The 20541-nt window shown below is 45.6% G+C and overlaps 1 protein-coding gene across 1 annotated transcript in view; it reads right to left on the bottom strand.

The window, feature by feature from the left end:
* The window catches only part of LOC116837067 (antigen WC1.1-like), a 63052-nt gene extending 42885 nt beyond the window's left edge, over positions 1-20167 (bottom strand). Inside the window, exon 1 of the mRNA XM_075071036.1 lies at positions 20070-20167. Coding sequence (XP_074927137.1) covers positions 20070-20130 — 61 coding nt within the window. The 5' untranslated portion in view covers positions 20131-20167. The remainder of the gene's footprint in view (positions 1-20069) is intronic.
* Positions 20168-20541: the final 374 nt, after the last annotated feature.

The raw sequence follows: 20541 nt of genomic DNA, 5'->3' as shown, positions 1-20541 counted from the left end.
TATATTCCTTGCACAACAATATCCATAACCAACATGTCACCAGTTTTTATATGATATCTTACTCCAAACACTGTTATAATACAATAATGCTGTATACAAACTGTTGTTTCAACTGCTTATTCTTTGGGTTTCAGACCCCTGTTGCCCTCTGGGGTGTTTAGACCCTGATTTTCACACTGAGGTACTTAACGAACTAGCTGAAGCAATCTCAGAACAATTCCCAATTATCTTTGAGAACTCATGGAGGACAGGTGAGGTCTCAGAGGACTGGAGAAGGGCAAACATAGTGCCTATCTTTAAAGAGGGGAATAAAAAGGACGCCGTCAGCTTAGTTTCAACACATGGAAAAATAAATTATTAAACAATGAATTTGTAATCACCTAGGGGATAATAGGACTATAAGTAAGAGTCAGAGTAGATTTGTTAAACAGAAATCATGCCATAACAACCTAATTTCCTTCTTTGACAGTGTTATTGGCCTAGTGGATGGGAAGAAGTAGATATGATCTGTCTTGATTTTAGTTAGGCATTTGATACAGTTCCACATAACAGTCTCATAAGCAAACTAAGGAAATGAAGTCTAGATGAAATTAATATAAGCTGAGTGCCCAATAGGTTGAAGGATTGTACTCTAAGAGTAGTTATCAATAGTTCATTGTCAAACTGAAAATGTATATCTAGTGGAGTTCCACAGGGGTCAGACCTGGGTCTGGTAATAGCTGGGAGGGGTTGCAAGCGCTTTGGAAGACAGAATTAGAATTCAATGTGATTTGCCAAGTTGGAGAACTGGTTTGAAACATGATGGAATTCAGAAAAGACAATTGCAAAGTACAATTCAGAAGGAAAAATCAAATGGGCAACTACAATATGAGGAATAACTGGCTTAGTGGTAGTACTGCTAAAAAGGATCTGGGGTAACAGTAGATCACAGATTGAATATGAGTCAACAATGTGATTCTGTAAGGGTTTCTTTCCCAATCTGAACTCTGGGGTACAGATGTGGGGACCCGCATGAAAGACCCCCTAAGCTTATTTGTATCAACTTAGGTTAAAAATTTTCCCAAGGCACAAATTCCACCTTGTCCTTGAACAGTATGCTGCCACCACCAAGTGATTTAGACAAAGAATCAGGGAAAGGATCACTTGGAGTCCTATTTCCCCAAAATATTCCCCCAAGCCCTAAACCCCTTTTCCTGGGGAAGGCTTAAGAATAATATCCTCACCAACTGGTACAAGTGAACTCAGACCCAAACTCTTGGATCTTCAGAACAATGAAAAATAATCAGGTTCTTAAAAGAAGAATTTTAGTTAAAGAAAAGGTAAAAGAATCACCTCTCTAAAGTCAGGATGGTAAATACTTTAGAGAATAACAAAAGATTAAAAAAACACAGAGGATTTCCCCTCTAGGCAAAATTTTAAAGTTACAGAAACAGGGATAAACTTCCCTCTTAGCACAGGGAAAATTCACAAGCTACAACAAAAGATAATCTATTGCATTTCCTTTCTATTACTTACTATTTCTGTAATATTAGATGCTTAATTCAGATATGGTTTCGGGAGATGCATTTTCCCTGCCCTGGTTCCTTGCTGACCTGGAGAAAACAAAGAAACACAAAAACAAAATCCTTCCCCTCAGAGATTTGAATTTATCTTCTCCTCTTATTGGTCCATTTGGTCAGGTGCCAACCAGGTTATCTGAGCGTCTTAACCCTTCACAGGTAAGGAGGGATTTTATGCTACTCTTAGCTGTAGGTTTATGACTGATGCAATTGTGAAAAAAGCTAAAATTCTTAGGTATATTAACCACTATGTCATATATAAGACATGGGAGGTAACTGTCCCACTCTACTTGATATTTATGAGGCCTCAGCTTGAGTACTATGTCCAATATTGGGTGCCACACTTTAGAAAAGATGTAGACAAATTTGGAGATGGTCCAGAGGAGAGCAACAAAAAATGATAAAAGGTTTAGAAAACCTGACCTATGAGGAAAGGTTAGGAAAAAACTGGCCATGTTTAATCTTGAGAAAAGAAGACTGAGAGGGGATGTGATAATAGTCTTCAAATATGATAAGGGCTATTAATAAAGATGACCAGGATGAATTGTTCTTCCTGTCCACTGAAGTTAGGACAAGAAGTGATGGGCTTAAAATGCAGCAAGGGAGTTTTAGGTTACATATTAGGGAAAACATTCTATCTATACAGATAGATAAGTTCTGGACTAGGCTGCCAAGGGAGGTTGTAGAATCCACGTCTTTGTGTGTTTTTTATGAACAGAATGGACAAACATTTGTCTACACTTCATTGGTCTTGCCACAGCACTGGGGGCTAGACTTAATGATATCTTGAGATTTCTTCAAGCCCCATATTTCTATGATTCTTTGAAGTTACTTCATCACTCTCTGCCTCAGTTTCCCATTTGTGAAATTGGGATAATGAGGTGCGTTCTTTGAGAGCTACTGATGAAAAGCATTACATAAAAACTAGGTCTTTTGATTATTACCTAGTCACAGTAGCGGTCATAAATATAAAGGGAAGGGTGACAGTCTTTGTGCATGCAGTAGCATGGAATCCCTCGTGGCCAGATGTACTGAGGGGGTTAAGAAGCTCAAATAACCTGGTTGGCACCTGACCAAAAGGACCAATAAGGAAAGAAGATACTTTCAAATCTGTGGTGGAGAGATTTTGTTTTTGCTCTCTTTGTTTTGTTCCCTCTCTGGACAGAGAGAGACCAGGCAGGTAAAACATCTCCTGAAAACGTACCTGAAATAATGCATCTAAAATTACAGAAATTGTAAGTAAGGACAAGGAAATGTGTTAGATTATCTTTTGTTTTAGCTTGTATATTTTCCTGTTATAGGAGACAGTTTTATTGCTGTTTTTTGTAACTTTAAAGCTGAGCCTAGAGGGGAATCCTCTATGTTTAAATCTTTTTGTTACCCTGTAAAGTTACCTTCCATCCTGATTTTCCAGGTGTGATTCCTTTACTTTTTCTTTCAAAAAAGTTCTTCCTTTAAGAACCTGTTTGATTTTCAGTGCCCTAGAGACAAAGAGTCTGGTCAGTACTCACATTATTCTCAAGCCTCCTCAGGAAATGGGGTGAAGGGGCTTGGGGAAATATTTTGGGGGAACAGGGACTCCAAGTGACCCTTTTCCTGAATTTTTGTGTAAATCACTTGGTGGTGGCAGCAATAACATCCAAGGACAAGGAAAGAAATTGTACCTTGTGGAAGTTTTAACCTAAGCTGGTAAAATACAAGCTTGTGGTGTCTTTCATGCAGGTCCTCTCATCTGTACCCCAGAATTCAGAGTGGGGAGGGAACCTTGACAGTAGCATATCGGCTGCAAGCCTAAGTGAGAACTACAAGTGTTTAAATAACCTTTAACTCCTATCAGCATACATTTCTTTCTGTTTAAAAGTACTAGGAAGGCAAAAATCTTTCTTAATGCAGAGTTAAACTTGCCCGCTTATGGCTTGTGCCGTTCAGAACTTCTAGTTCAGCACAACTCAAACTTCTGAAAGCCAGGAAATACAGAGTTAAGATAAACTCCCATGCAGTGCTAACTCTGCCCTCTTCAAGCAATGCCCCACAAACCCTAACACACATACACTCCCACTCTGCCTGTTCACTGTTATGCACAAGCACTATCTGCACTTTCCCTGTGCTCAAACACTGAGTCTACCCCATGAGAGCATACCACACTTGCAAATTCAACAACCACTTCATATCCTTTTACAGCCTCATAACTCATCCATCCAAGATGTCACCTAAACATACTTCCCTCTATCAATCATTAAATCCACATACAGCTCTCATGTCCCAACCAGGGCCGGCTCCAGCTTTTTTGCCACCCCAAGTGGCAAAGGAAAAAAAAAAGAAAATGATTGAGCTGCTGCTGAAGTTCCGCCGGGAAGGAAGAGAGGAAGTGAAGGAACCGCCACAGAATTGCTGCTGAAGACCCAGATGTGCCGCCTCAATAACAGACATATTACCGCGCCTTACTATTGGCCACCTCAGGCACCTGCTTCCTTCGCTGGTGCCTGGAGCTGGCCCTCGTCCCAACTCACAACTGACAATACCCATGCCAAGATGTACTCAGTGCCCTGTTCCTGACACAGCCTACATAAATGATGCCAACTGGAACTTCAAGGTCCATATGCACATCTTTCCTTTGATAACACACATGGGGGTGCTCAGGCCCAGATCTCCTCATATCACATTCACAGCTCTCTAATGCTCCTCAAACTAATCCCCAGATCTCCTCATATTACAACCACAGTTCTCCCAAGATGCTCCAGTGTATTCCTCCCCCATTCAGTACAGCCACACCTAATGCAGTGACTGCAGCTGGAGAGCAGATAAGCCCTAGTGGTTATTCCAGCTCCAGAGGGATCACTTCCCTTGGTGAAGAGCTGCTTGGGGCTTCCATTGATATCAGTGGAACAGTAGCTCTAAGAGCTGTGAACTGCCTCCATCAATCCAACTGTACTCAATCTGTGGCTTTCTGATGACAATTAAAACGCAAACACTGGTGACTATCTCCTGCCCCAAGCTGTAGCACTGTTCTGAGATTGAGGGTAGAATTGGGGATTCAGAGCAGATTTTTAGTAGAATTAAATAGTAAAAAACTTGATTAATGCAGTCAAGGTTGCCTGTGGATAGCCTGGGACATTCCAGAAAGTTGAGTTCAGCAAGGGAGGCTCTCCCAAGTACAGGGCACAATCCCACAAGGTGCTGAGAGGATTCTGTGAGTGACTAAGTGCCCTCAGCTGCCATAGATGGATCAGGCCCAAAGTGAGTCAAACACACCAATGAAGGGATAAAGGAGGGAAGAGCAGATGAAAGTTTTGTTATCACTAGAAGCGCATACCAAGAAATGTGTAGGAATGAGCATCATGGGGCTGAGTTCTCTCTCTCTCCCCCCACCAACAGCCTTATACTATGTGGCTGGTTTTTGAATGGCCTGGCTAGGTTTTCTACAGCCTTCCCAATTGCTGGTCCAAAGGTGTTATTGGCTGGGGGCGGAGGAGAGGTTGGTGTTGTCAGGATTTCTAAACTGTGCACAAACGCACTTGGGTATGCAGTGATCTCGGAACTCTAGTTGCAGATGTCATGGCTGTGAGCATTCAACAGCCTCTCAGCTGGCACCCTCATCCTGCTCTGCATGTGTGCAGTGTGTCAGGGCAGACATCAGTGAATGGGAAAGCAGTGCCCTGCTCCCAACCCCGAATCCCACCAAGCCTCCCATAAATTTTCAAGACCTGGGCTGTAGGAATGACCCCAGGCCCACAGGCCTGGGTGCTCCTTTAATTGGGGCATTTTGTTCTTGCTTGCAAGCTGGGCACACCCGACCTGCTTATCTCAGGAACTTGGCTTCCTCCATCCCCCCCCCTTTGCCACACAAGACGCCCCGTTGCAGCTTGCAGTGTTTTGTAGTCTCCTTTCTGCTGCTGTTTCTCACAGAACGTGCTGTCGTTTACAGTGAGGCTTGTTTTTGCAAATTTGCTTTTCTGGTTATGCTCATGATGGAAGATTTTTGTAAGAATTTGATTGTGGCTTGTTGCATGTTGCGCAATGTGTAATCGTTAGATAATAAAGAGGCAGGTGAACTCAGAAAAGCAGCTTTTGCGCTTCCTCGTATTTCTACAACTTGGTGTGAAGTCTTTCCTTCATCTGGCGGCCCATTGTGGGGCCGCGGCATTGGAACAGGGCCTTAGGCGGTGACCTGAAGTCTTTCGCTCACAGCGCCCGGCCAAGGGTTACGACACGTCCTTCATTCCGGACTCTTGGATCCCGGTGAGTATGGGAGCTTCGCCTATCAGGCCAAAGCAGTAATTCAGGGATGACTTGTCTTATTTGCTCCGTAGCTCATCATAAATGCAGTATGTTAAAGAGCTTTCTGCTTGCCTCAAGCTATTAGGGAACAATGTTCTTGGTATCCGGAGGGCGGGACCTCGATTATCGGAACTGGGAAAAAAATTGGCCGTACGTTTGCATGCTTGAACCTAGGGCACCGATGGAGTGCTGCGCTCCTGGCCTCTCTGCGGGTGCGGTGGAGCCCTTGCCCCTCCAGAGGCTCTCATTGCTTGAATGTGGTCCTCCAGCAGCCTGCCTACTTTTCCCCTCTGCGCCTGTTCCTAAACCCTAACCTGTAGTACCCCCCTCGTACCTGCCCCGCTCCTCTCACGAAACAAGCCCCTTTGTCCTTCAGATGCCCAGGGCACCTTTGCCAGTCCCTGTGACACTGCACCTTCTGTAAGGACTGCTGCAGCAAACTGGCAATTCAAAGATGGTGGCTTGCAGTTAAGTTGTCCCCTGATTTTTATGCTCCAGAATTAACTGACCTGACGGCGTTGTTGCTGCCCTTAACTGGACTGCAGAGGAAACCAAATGCTGATTGGAATATGCTACCCTCATTGGCACCGGGCTGCACTACCCTTTCTTTTTGAAGAGATCGTTATGGGCATATTAATAGTTTGGCGTTAACCCGGGCCCACCCCCTAATTGTTAAGCGGACTTATTGCAGGTTTAGGAACTGGTTTATGCCTGGGTACCTTTTGACGGAAAATCACTTATGAGAATGTTGCCTCAACCCTGGTCAGGATGTGATACTGGCTTGAGTGAGTGTTTCGTCAGATGGCTGGAGGTATCAGGCTCGAGATCCCAGCCCATGAGTAACTGGGGTCTGTTGTCTTGACCATAAGCTGGGAGAAGGGAGAGGTGCAGAAGCGTTATCAGCCCCCCAGGTGTGCCCCACGGCCTCTTTCCCCCAGACCCAGGATAAAAAGGGCGGTTTTCCCTCTGCCAATTCCAATTCCAGCTGCAGCCAAGCCAGTGAAGCCAGCTGCTGGCTTGCTACCGGCGCAGGGCAGCACTGGGTTGGATTTATTCTTGCAGCAGTGCAGGCTATATAGGTATATTCAACTAAGCTCTGGATATACACCGGTTTTTGTTATACAGAAAAAGTCAGGAGGGTGGAGATTATTGCCATGATTTAAGGGAAATTTTTAATAAATGTATTCAGCATGGGCCCTCTTCATTTGTTCCCAAATCCAAATTTGATTTCCTAATTCTTAATCAAATGTTGTGTTATTGATCTTCAGAATTGTTATTTTTTACATTGCCCCTTGTAAAGCAACAGAGGAAAAATTTGCATTATACTGTGCGGTCTATATAAACCCCCATTGCGACCAACCGACACACAGTATCCAATGGAAGGTTTTGCCCAGGGTATTGCTAATTCAACCCCACGCCTATGTCAACATTTTGGTTTGAATCGCTCCTTTGCCACAATTTTGTACGGGCTGTAAACACACCGGAGTTAAGATAATTTTTTTCATTATATGGATGACAGTTTGCTGGCTGGAGTTGTTGTTGATGACCTTGTTTTCACCAGGCATTACAACACTTGCGTTTGTTGGCGCCTCATAGTTGCCCCGAGAAGGTTCAAAGGGAAGCACCCCGTTTTTATATCTTAGGGCATAAAAAATTCTTAATGGCATAATCCACTTATGCGCCTCTCCGGGCAGCCCCCCTTGAAGTAGGTAATTCCCACACCCTGACACTGGTGGGTTGATCACGGATTTATTAGGCACCTAAACTTGGATTAGGCCTTTTTTTAGAACTGCCACTGACTGAATTGTTACAACCTCTGTTTCAGCTATTGAAGGACCCAAACCATCCAGCGATGTGTTCAAATTACTTCAGCTCTTTTACAGCTTCTTGTCGGTTGACAAGTTTGAATGTTGGCTCTTAGCTGATGTATTTTTTTGATCGGCTCCCAAGCTTTGTCCCTTTAAATTTTAGCTCTGCTTACAGACATCTCTCTCTGGTATATTATTGAATGGATGTATTTGCCTTCGACCCCCCACATGGAATATATATACCCATATATGGATGCCTTGGCTGATTTGCTTCGTAAAGCTCGGCATCGAGCTTGCAGTTAACTGGGTTTGATCTTTTTAAGGTCTGTCTTCCAATCACCCGGGATGAATTTCACCATTTACAGCAACATTCCCTTGTTTGGCAAATTGGCCTTTTGTGATTATGTAGGAGAATTGCATATAATTCCCCTAAGGATCCTCGTTTAGTAATTGTACAACAGGTTCCACTTACGCTCAAATCCAAGCTTTCCCCTGTACCCTTACAAGCCATTACAGTATTTACTGATGGTTCCCCCCCGTGGGGTTGTAACCTACCAAGCACCCTGATACTAATGCATGGCAGACTCGGTTTACCTGCCTCAAAAGTCAGCCCCAACGATCTGAGATTGCAGCAGTATTTTGGCTTTTCGGCTTTTTTGTGATCAAACCATTTAATTTGGTAGTCGATACTGTTTATGTTTATCAGTTGCTGGATCACCTTCCACATTCCTTATTAACCCCTCACTTGGATGCTGATTTGTTGTCTCTGTTCCTTACCTTACAATATTTATTATCTCGACGACATCACTTGGTGTTGTCTGTCATGTCAGAGCAGCCACACACCGCTCTGCCAGACATGCTCACCCAAGGCAATGCTTATGCTGATTCAGCACTTAAACAACTACGGATGCCATTCCTTGTTTTCTGATCCTATTGATAGTCATGGCCTTTTTTCATCAATCTGCTAAGGTTTTGGCTAAAGCAATTTAATTTGCCGCTTCCTCAAGCTCAGCAAATTGTTCGGTCTTGCCCTCACTGTGCCATGATTCCTGTTTCCCCTCACGCGGTTAATCCCAGAGGGACAGAGGCTAACCAGTTGTGGCAAATGGATGTCACAATGGTTCCCCTTTTTTAAGCCATGTAATCATGTTCATTTAACTGTGATACCTTTTCAGGATTTATTTGGGCTACAGCCCAACGCGGTGCAACAGCGACTCAGGTTAGCAATCACGTTCTGCACTGTATTGCAGTCATGGGGAAACCCCGAAGAAATTGAAAACTGATAATGCTCCTGCTTATGTTTCTTCGACAATTTTCAGATTTTTGTTCTCAATGGCAAATTCAATTGTCACATGGTATTCCCTATAATTCTACTGGCCAGGCTATTGTGGAACGGGCTAACCGCTCCTTCAAGACACTTTTGGAAAAACAAATTAAAAACAGGGGGAAATCCTAGGACCGTAAGGGAGGTACAGCAGAAATTATATATTTTGTTATTTACTTTAAATTATTTAACCTTGAATTCGGATTCTTTATTGTCCTGCGGATCGCCATTTTAAATTTCAGTGCCCATGGAACGACCCTTGGTATATTATCGACAGCTACTGGACCCTGAGTGGAAGGGCCCAGTGCCGCTTATAACATGGGGACGAGGGTATGCTTCTGTTCCACTGATACAGGTCCAGTGTGGTACCAGCACGGTGCGTGAAACCAGCCGGTGAGGCATGACGTGGCACCAAGGCCTGAAGAACCCGATCCTGAACTTCCAACTGACATTGGGGGAGGAGACTCAGAGACCGCGCCTGACCAAGCGCCGGCAGCGACCTGAATCACCGTGCATGCCATCCAGTGACTTTGGGTGGCTACTTGATTTAACTTGGCTGAGACGGCCTTTGGATATTGCATAATTGGGCTTGCTGGACCTTGTGGGCTGTTGCTGTTTATTCAGTGCTTTCCTTCTTGTATCAATGCTGTAGCTACTTGGTCCTCAACGGCCAAAGCTATAAGGCTGTCTGCTGACGACGTGGCACGTCTTGAGAAACAGTTGCGTGGGTACCGTAACCCGCAGTTATTTAGAATGAAAGAAGGGGGGATGTAGGAATGACTCCAGGCCCACAGGCCTGGGTGCTCCTTTAATTGGGGCATTTTGTTCTTGCTTGCAAGCTGGGCACACCCGGTCTGCTTATCTCAGGAACTTGGCCTTCCTCCATCCTCCCCCCTTGCTTTCACACAGACGCCCTGTTTGCAGCTGGCAGAGTTTTGTAGTCTCCTTTCTCTGCTGTTTCTCACAGAACTGCTGTGTTTACAGCTGAGGCTGTTTTTGCAATTTGCTTTTCTGTTTATGCTCGTGATGGAAGATTTTGTAGGAAATTTTGAATTGTGCTGTGCATTTGCGCATGTGTAATCTTAGATAATAAAAGAGGCAAGTGAACTCAGAAAAGCAGCTTTTGCCTCCTCGGATTTCTACAACTTGGTGTCAAGTCTTTCCTTCACTGGGCCTCTCCCCATGGTTGTCCCCAGCCCTGGAACCTTCCCTCTCTCCCCCAGCCGTGGGCCCTGGGCCTGCCCATGTACTGCTAGTTTTACTGTGCCTTAGAGGTGGCAACCTCACCTTACACAGAAGTCCGCCCCCTCTCCAGTCCTGGTTTCCTCTTTCCAGGACTTCATCTTTCAGGACAAATATCCCTGTTTTCAATATTCCCCTGCACATCCTAATACCTTTATTCGAAATTGCACCATCTCCTGTCTCTGTCACTGGAGCTGAAGCCAGCGACATGCCGCCATCTCCCTACAGTCTGTCGGCATGTGGGAGTGAGGTCGTGCTGAGTAAAGCTGGCTGCTGCCTCCCACCTTTTTCAACGAGACGGAAGCCCACAGGGAACATGGCTGCTCCTGTATCACTCAGGGGGATGGAGAGGACACAGGGAGGGTAAGTGGCCCAGATACCCTGTGAAAGGAGGGTGGGGAGAGTGAGGGGAGCCGGATACTGAGGGCAAGAGGCAGATTGATGGGTTTCAGGGGAATGGGGTGTTCGAGGATGTGAGGGTAGAAGAGAGGCTGCGAGGGGCTGGATGTGGCTGAAGGGGGATGTAGGGGCATAAAGGAGGTAGAGGTGGCTGCAGAGGACAGCAATGGGGGTAAGAGATGAAGGGGATCAGATGGCAGCTCTCTAGCCTGGGGTTGGTGCTAGGAAGTGGGGTTCCCTCCAAGCAGCCGGGGGAAGGCAGTGTTGCAGTGTTTCCAGTTGTTGCAAGCTGGTCATAAGTCACAGGAGGGAGGATTTCAGTTCCTACAGGATGAGATGGTGTGAAGATACAAGAAACTCCTCTGATCCTTCTGTTTTCATGGCTGGGCCGACCTGTGTATGAGACCTTCTGGACTGAGGACACAGTCCTGTCCTGCCACTGAGCCTTGCCTTCATGTATGTCCCTAGAGCAGCGAGAGGGTCCTGGGGCAACAAGAGGTAGGGGAGAGTGAAGTTGTGAAAGTTGTTGTGTAGTGGAGTCCCAGGCAGAGAAGTCCCAGGGATGCAGGAGGCAAGAGGGGGGTTGCTATGATAAAGATAGTTATAAGGAATGAAGGGCTGTCCCACACCTCAGGGGTGAAAAAAGGGCAAGTGCAGACTGCAGCTGAGCAGCCAGGGAGAGGGATGCTTTTTGTGTCCATTACGAGGTTGACATTTCAACCTAAAATTGGCAGGGGAATAGAGGGCAGTTAAAAAGTCCATTAACAAACTGTGGTGAAAACATGCTTCAGCAATAAATACAGTATTGGTACAATGGTATACTTAGATTGGCAAAATACACCTTGATAATAAGTAAGTTTCATGGTGAAGTAATTTACCGGACAACTGGGAGGTTGTTATGAGTTAGGTGATATAAGCCAAAGCTGTTAGGCAGGTGTACATTTCAGTTTGACAATGTGCATGTTTTGCATTCATATTCTGTCTATGTTTTTTTTTTTGCTTAATATTTGCTCCCAGCAGGCACTGTTTCTTCACATGACTTTACAAATTACACCCATGTGAAACTACAAACTACACTCATGCAATAGCACGGGCTTTCAGCTAGTGTCTAATAATCAGATTCCTATCGATGAGTGGCACAAAGTCAACATCCATTTCAGGGAAATAACGTAAAAGTGGCCACAACCACTCCAATTCTTCCAGTTAAGTTTTAATATAACAACACCTGGCCCTACATAGCACTATGCATTTAAGTGCCTGAAAGCACTTTACGCTGATGAAGTTAAGCCGCACAGCCACTCGCTGAGGTAAGTCATTAACATTTGTCTCTATTTCACAGATGGGTAAACTCAAGCATGGAGCATTAATAAATACAGCAGCAGATCTGGAAAGAAAACCTAGGTCTTGAGATTTCTAGTTCTGTTCTCTGATCACTAGACCCTGCCCTTTCCCTTTACAGATGTATCTGAGTAGGGAAGAGTGTGGAGAAGGTGCAGCCATTACCTCCATCACAACCTGAAATAAAATTGAATGGCTGCCAATTAAATAACATCAAATCCTTCTGCTACCTAAGTAGTACAGTTACCAACGACACCAGCATTGATAAACAACTTTCAGCACCTTAAAGTCAATGACCTCCACTTTCAATCATCTATAAAACAGACTTTGGACAAGGTGAAGGGGTCCATGTGTCCACAAAATGCCAAGTTTACAGAGCTGTTGTGCTCCCTTGTCTTCTATACTCATTAGAGACCTGACCCTTTATTGTTGCCAGATCCAAAAACTTAACTGTCTGCAACAACGCCACTTACCAAGCATAATGGGATTCAAATGGTCTGACAAAATCTGCTGGACTCAATGACCTGGGAGGGTGCGGCCCATGACAGGCGAACTTGGCACTCTGCTACAAGGGAAGCAGAATGCACAACAAAATATCGTTGCACTACGTTGCCCAACAGTAAGAGGGAACATAGACATCAACTTGCCATGGCATGTTTCCTGATCCCTACTTGTGGGAACAGACTTCAAATCACAGTCATACTCAAATACGAGTGACAGTCATTATTATTAGTGGAGGATAAGAGGGATCAGAGCTCTGCTGGGACCCTATCCTTGTAGCAGGAGAAAAATTTAATAGAACTGTCCCCATTTATTGGAAACACTAAAAATGAAGTTATGAATGTGAGAGAGATAATGGGGTTTCCCTCCATTCCTGGATCCCCTCTTGGTTCCCCATGAGTGGAGGGAGAGTGGAGTCACCCTTTCAAGCAGACAGGAATCCTTTGGAGCAACATGGAAATATGTAAAGTCTTCTGGGACGTGGGTTCACAGGGAGAATACATGGATGTGACAGAAAAGAGACTAAAGGGTCCAGCCATAAGGTCCATGTTAGTAGTTCATCAGTTTGAATTCTTACCTGAGCACAATACGCCGACATCATTAGCATGGGAGCATGTGTCATTAGGATGGGACATCCTGGGGCATTTCTGAAGGAGAGACTCATTTCCCACACACTGGAACTCTTCCTTCCAGATCAGATCATGTCCTTCTCCAAAGTGAGCTGCTCCCAAGGTGGTTACAGCCTGTCCACACCCTAATTCATTGCAGATAACTGAAGCAGTCTTGAAATCCAAGTGTGAATCACAGACTGTCTCCCACGTACTTCCATGTTTGACTTCAACACGTCCTGAGCAGGCAGTGTCCCCTCCAACCAGCCGGACCTCAATGTGACCTAGAGAGTCAATACATCCATTAGAGACTGTTGGTTATGCTGTTATCTCTATGCCCCAGAGCAACAACATTGCTAAATAAGCAGCAGCCCTTTACCTCATATACCAGTTCCTGTGTTCCAGTGATGAAAGAGAGTTTGAATAAGAGGGCAAAGTGTGACACTGCTGGGGCATGGGTGTAGCCAACTACATAATTCTCAGATGTGAACAGACAGACACAAAGCAGAGTGTGTGACTGTGTCTGCAGGTGGGACTGGATGGGACTGATGAATGTTTACATGGTCTTAGTACATCCTCAGCTGGAATGTTGTATTTCTGTTCCTTTATTATAGGAAGGATATTGAAAAACTGGAGAAAGTTCAAAGAAAGGAAACTATTCTATGATGAGGCCTGAAGGTTTAGACATGAGACTGGAGACTAAAGGAGAATAAGGGGCAAGGGACAGCAAGGGCAGGTGCCTCCACAGGGATGAGATTCAGGAGGGGAGGTGCTTATTCATATTATCAGAAAATACTGAAATAATGGCTGACAGTTTAGAAAGAAAAAGTAACAGGAAGAGAGAAGAAATAATCCCCCAGCAGTGGAAGGAGTAGAGAGTGGGATAGACACAACAGGAATTGACTGAGTGACTGTGATTAAAGTTAGTCTAGAACAAACTAGACACAATAATAGTTGTAAATTCTGATGACATTTGCCCCAACACTGGCCCTTCCTTCATCCCCACTGTGATGTTCTGGAGGTGCAATCCAAGCCAGCGAGAGGTTGTGTCACACTTTCCCTGCAACGCTGGGTGCCTTAAAATGCTTTACTGCTGTAGGTCCCAACCTGGGACTCTCACAGTCAGCCCACAAGCATACAGGCCACACCTTGAGTGTTTGTGTACTTGACAGTCCTGGTTCAGCAGCTCTGATCCCAGCAGCCTGTGCACAACCCCACCCCCCCACTTTGGCTTCCACCAGGATTGGTTCCAACCAGTAAAGTGACTCCAATGTGCTCCCAGACTCAAATTTCCACAAAGCTGTCTGCCTCGAAATGAACAACCCTCCCCTGGAACATTCAGAGATATATAAATGTTCGTTGAGCCTGTAAAGAGTCAACAGCTTAACACTTAAACTGTAATTAGTAGTCACTTCAAGTGAAACCCAGCACTGACGCTGTCTATACCAAAAATAAAACTAATTTATTAATACTATGTCATAACTTAAGTGATGCCAAGTAAAAGGAATAAAATTAGAAAGGGTTGCAAACAAATAAAAGTGAAAACACACATCTAAAAGTCTAAACCTTAACCTAGTAAGGTACAGGCTTTGTTCAACATGGTTTCTTGAACTTATCGTCAGTTCTCAGGGACATGATCACCACGTTTATATAATTTTTGGTGGTGCCAAATGTCCATAGGACAGACTGGGGCAACTGCCCTGGGCCCCGCACTTTGGGGGGCCCTGAGATTCAGGGGGACGCGGAGTCCAGGGTGGCCTAGGGGGTTAGCCGGGGGCCTGGTGTTGGCAGCATTGAGCGACCTGGGCCCAGCCCACCCTGCCTCACTGGCTTCGGGCTTTGCTCAGGGGAGGGGGCAGAAGCCAGAAAGAAGTGGGGCGGTGGTCTGGGGGAAGGAGTTGAATGGGGGCAGGGCAAGAGTGAAGCGGGGTGGTCTGGGGCCAGGTCACTTGGTGCTGCTGGCACCAGGCCCCTGCTAAGCCCCCAGGTCGCCCTGGACCCTGCGTCCTCATGAAGCACAGTGATCCCCAAAGAGTGGGGCCTGGGGCAGTTGCCCCAATCCATCCTATGGACAGGTCGGCTTTGGGTCCAGGGTGGCCTGGGGGGCCTGGCACCAGAAGCAGCAAGTGACCCAGCCCCAGCCCGCCCCTGTTCCTCCCCCTGCCTGTCCCCATTCCATTCCATCCCCTCCCTCATGCTCCCTCCCTGCCTTTTTCCGGCTTCTGCCCCTTCCCACTAGCGACACTGGGAGCCAGTGGGGTGGAGCAGAGCGGGGTGGTCTGGGACCAGGGGTCATTTGCTGCTACCGCTAGGCTTCCCGCTAACCACCCAGACAGCCCTGGACCCCACACCCTCTGAAGTGTGAGGCCTCCCAAAGCACGGTAAGCCCAAACATAGGTAGGGACAGGCCCACGTTCCTAAATATTGAGGGAGCACGGCACCATGGACCCATATAACTCGTCACCTAAGCCCAGAGACTTCAATCCTGCTCCCTTGGTTGAAGGACTCAAATTTCTCAGCATGCAAGACCTCTAGCCTCTTGTGTCTCTCTAGTGATGGGTGACAAAGATGGCTTCTGTCCTTGCTTATATCTTCCAAGGTTCAATGACCTTGTTTCCAGAGGCAGGATGACCTCATACTGTTCTTCCCTTTCAGTGGATTTTCAACCCCCTCTGCTGATTTCCATGTAAATGGGGCTTCCGTTGTTTTGGTTACACCTTGCTTAATTTAACTGCGGACAGATAGATAGCTCCCTTCCTTCTGGTCTGGAAGGGAGCTGTTTCTCCGTTTGTTTGGACAAACACTATAAACCATAATATCAGTGAGAATCCATAATTGCTTAAATAGTGTTAATACAGACATTAAATGATTATAATAATGATAATAATATAGTCTTTCATAAAAGATCTCACAGAATACACTTTCATAATACAGCAATATTGTATACAATCAGTTGATTTAATTGCTTATCTCTTGAGGTTCAGCTCGCCTGTCTTTACAGTCCAGAAAACCTTTGCTATGTATTCTTTGAAAAGTAAAACCCAGACCAAGTTTCTCTCTCCTGCTGGGTGTATACACCATGCTGTCTCCTCTCTCATTTGTTGTCTTGATAGTTTGGTTTACCTAACATATAAATAGACCTTCCTTATCTCTACCTGAGGACTGGCTGGTCAGAGAAACAAACACATGCCTTTGTCTAGGGCAGACCTGTTTACCAACTCACTGCAACATGCCTAGTTTAAATACGCTAGTCATGATTCCAGCCTATACCCATATCTCCTTATAACCACTTAGTGTATGTACATTGCAAGAATATTAATAATCAGTGAGTTATTAGTTTTCCAATATTTTACATACCACCTATCAGATTATGAAATCAGTGAATTGGGGTTCATTGAACCGGTCATGCCAGCTGAAACTCATTACCTGATACCAGTGAGCCCTTTGCCCTCTGGCATTGGGATGCTGCGAACGTCGCACCCACTCACCCTGTCCACCTCCATATCCATCCTCACCACCACCTCCATCGCTTTCATTTCACCACTCCTAGCTACAGCTAGGCCAGTAATCAATGTTTTATTTCAGAGAACAAATCAAAAAATCAGAAACAAATATTTGGCTCAGCCCTGAAACTGTTTGGAACTCATCAGGAAATCCGAGAAGTCCATTTGGGGTCATACGGGAACTGTGTGTGCTCCCCTTATAATCTTTAGCCCAGAGATTAGGGCACTGTCTGGGATATGGAAGACACTGGGTTAAATTCCCACTCAGGAGCAGGGACCTGAACTCTGATAATTCATCCCTGCCCTACAGGTGAGTGAAGTAAGCCAGGTGATGAACTATTCTGGGCTGGAATGCTCTCACTGTCTCCTGGTGAAGCTTCTCCACTTTGAATGTTCCACCTCTGAAATCCAGGAAATGATTAGTGAAGTACACGTGACTATTCCAAGGGTCTGAGGGAGGCAGCTTGGAGGGAGGTGAACTGGGCCTGGCAGGGGAAGCATAGCTGAAGCAGGGGCAGGAGTCCCAGCTGGGGGTGGGTAGTGAGAGTGGGGGGCATAGCTCAATGTGCAGCTCAGGCTCCATAACCAAGGTAGCATGCAGCCCTGCAGAGATCTGCTGCTGTGAAATATGTATATAGCTCAGGGCCGCTGTTTCCATTTAGGTGGCCTAGGCAATTGCCTAGGGCGCCAGGATTATTGGGGGGTGGCCTTTTGTTGGCGGGGGTGGCAGGCGGCTCCAGTGGAGCTGCCGCAGACATTCCTGCGGACGGTCCGCTGCTCGCGCGGCTCGGGTGGACCTCCCGCAGGCGGGGCTGCGGCAGCTCCACCAGAGCCACGGACCAGCGCGCGGGGCGGCGAAATGGCCATGCGCCTAGGACACTAAAAACACTAGTGCCAGTCCTGATACAGCTGCACAAGGTAGGAAACAGCAAGGAGCAACTTCTTACATGTTAATGGCCCACCTGCCATTCACTATTACTTCCCTCCCTCCTCTGTCCTGGTCACTGCTCCTCCCCCACTCCCTGCTTCAAATCTTTAAATGTTTCTCATAAGGAATTCGAGAAAATGTTTTTCTCCCATCTGCATTTACCTACTGGTTACAAAGGGTAACTGCAGATTTATCTGTGATGAGTATATTATGTTCAGTTTTTATGCAGCACATTCCCTCTCCAGTAACAGGGGCTGTAAATCCTTCCTGGGGGTCAGGGGACATCAGAACCCTCAGAGCAGATTGCTCCTGCTAGCTGCAATTACAGCTGTATATTGATGGTGGGGAGGACTGTTGCATATTATCTCATGGTGAAAACAAATCCCCTGCCCAAGAGACAGTGACTATTTTGGGGAGTCCATGAGCTCTGGCTCCACTTCCATGTCTCTCTTCTTGAGGGGATTCATTCTCTGGCACTGAGTCAAAATAAGAAACTTTTGGTGTCTCTTCGGATGCTTCCTCTCTCTGTGGGAACTCACGTATTGGGCTTGAAATAAAAGAGTTTAATTTAATTTAATTTTATTTTATTTAAAGCCTTTTTAGATCTGGTGAATTGTATTCCCACATTCTCTCTCCACCCCTCCCACCTCAATCACGCAGGTAGGTATTGTCCCCATTTCACAGAAAGGGAACCTGAGGCACTGAAAAATTAAGTGAGATGACCCAAGGTCACACAGTAAATCTGTGAGAGTCAAGAACGGACTCTCATTGCCAGATTCCCAGTGCAGAGCTTTCAGCATACAACCGTCTATAAGTACACAGGGGGCATAGGCTGCGCATTCGTGTATTCCATGGTGTTCTCACAACGACACTGGCTGGGGGCTGATTATTATGACATCCTCTTTGTGCTGTTCCCAGTAGGGCATATCCGCTGGAGCATGTTTGCTCTCTGCAGCATGTTTGAGTAGCCACCATCATGTTACACCTGCCTCATGCTCTTTGTAGCCCCAAACCAGAAGAGGCACTTAGTCACGGGGGACTAACTCACATGCTTAATATTAAGTCTATGCTTAAGTGCTTGTTGAAAGGAAGCCCATATTAGCTCCTGTACAGTAATGTGTTGATTTAAAGCTGGCCCTGTTGTTTTTAAATCCTTTTGGGCTATAGTCCCTGCCTGTATTTGAGTCCCCTCTCGGCTTTAACCTCATTTTTATATGTCTAGATTGTGTAACACAGGTGGGGCTCTTAGTCCCAGGAGTTGTCTCACTGACTCCACTGGATTCACTGTGACTGATCCTGTCACAGAGGGCTCAGCAATGGCAGGAAGAGACACAGGCAACAATTTCACAAAACCATTTCTGTTCTGCTGCAATTTTTTTCTAAATTTTTGACAAAGATGAAAACATGTGCCTACTGAGAGTGTCTGTTTCACCACTGTGAAACTTTTGGGTGGAACCAGAATCCAGCCTGTTCGCAGGTGTCCATTTGCAGATTTGTAAAGTGCCCAGTTATTGAGGGAGGGAGGTAGGGAGTTCAGCAGCTGTTCTAAGCTGCATTTAAATCAAGCTGGAAAACATTCTCATGGACTGTTGGGCTATAAACTTTTAACTGGACACAAACATGATGGGGACATTCCTGTTCCACATGGACTCAAATTTGAAGACAAGAAAAGGAAGGTTGTAACCAGCCTCTATTATTACTCTGACCAGACTGTTGACCAGTGGAGTTTACGGTGAGTCATTCCACCCTGCAGGGAGAACAGGGCACCCCTGGTTTCACACAGCCCAGGCCATAGCAATTTGGTTACAGAGGAATTCTCTGTGGTTTCACCTTGCTAAGTTTTATCATGAGATCAAATCCCAGCTACTTCGGTGCACCTTTCTTGGAAGTTCAGGTAAAAAAGCCCACTTCAGAAAATGTCCTTGCTCTGGAATCCTCAGCACCTACTCTCCGAGGCACAGAGACATTTCAGAGCTATCTGTGATCTGTACATACCAACTGTGGTACCGCAGTTTGTCTCTAGCTAAATATGTGAGGTTTCTAAAATCTGACTTTCATCTTCAGCTTCACCGGTTCATACTGCAGCTACAGAACAGCAGCGTCTCAGACTGCAGCAACTCACAGAAACAGGCTGCTACTGGACAGTTCAATGTCCTGACAAGTGCATCAATTACATCCTGCTGAAGATGGCCCGGCACATTTGATGAACACAGGACAATTATTCACAGGTTCCATATACAGGCACAGAGTTGGATGGGGGATGAGGCTGGAAGTCATAATACAGAAGCCCACTTTCCTTTTCCTGTGATTAGTAAAAGCAACTCTGGGCTCACAGTGCTACAAGACTGGGATATTTTATAAAGCACACAGACTGTTACAGGGTCAAATCTATGATTATTGCAAATATATAAACCTCCTCTCTCACACTCACTTATGGGAGATAATTAGACATACAAATTTACTTAATCCCAACTGCCTGCTTCATTGACTTCTGGTATAAAACAACATTTCTAATGGATTAAAATTTTCTTCCTAGTTTTACTCTGCCCAGCTCATCCAGTGAAATAAAGCAGGCACTTACCCATGGTGTCCCGAAGAAAGAGGAGAAACCAAAGCAGCTGAGTGGAGAGATGTCCCTTCATTGCCAGCTGAACTTGCTGTCCCCTCCTGACACTGCACAGGCTGCACTGAAACACTGTGCCAGGGCTCCTCTGTGTCTGACAAGTGACAACAAAGCTGTGGAAGGGAAATATGTAGATTCAGATGCTGGCATAAACTGCCAGAAGGAACCAATAGAAATAATATTCACCTTTTTTGACATTATCAGAGGGTTTATCTAAAACTTAATGCAGCTAAAACATCCAATACAATTCTAAAACTCTGGCTGTGACCATATATGAGTGACGACTCCGCTTCTGATGTCATCTTCGCTTCAGTCTCGGATCATCTTGTAACCACCCTCCTTGGTGTAGGGCAGAACTGTGTGAAAAATGATTCTGTCTGATTAGCCAAATAACTGTAGAGCCTAGAATACTGCTCATTTGACAAACTAA

Source organism: Chelonoidis abingdonii, chromosome 1, assembly GCF_003597395.2.
Source record: "Chelonoidis abingdonii isolate Lonesome George chromosome 1, CheloAbing_2.0, whole genome shotgun sequence".
Classification (NCBI taxonomy): Eukaryota; Metazoa; Chordata; order Testudines; family Testudinidae; genus Chelonoidis; species Chelonoidis abingdonii.
Note: the sequence above shows the minus strand (reverse complement) of the source record. Positions and strands in the feature narration are given on the sequence as shown.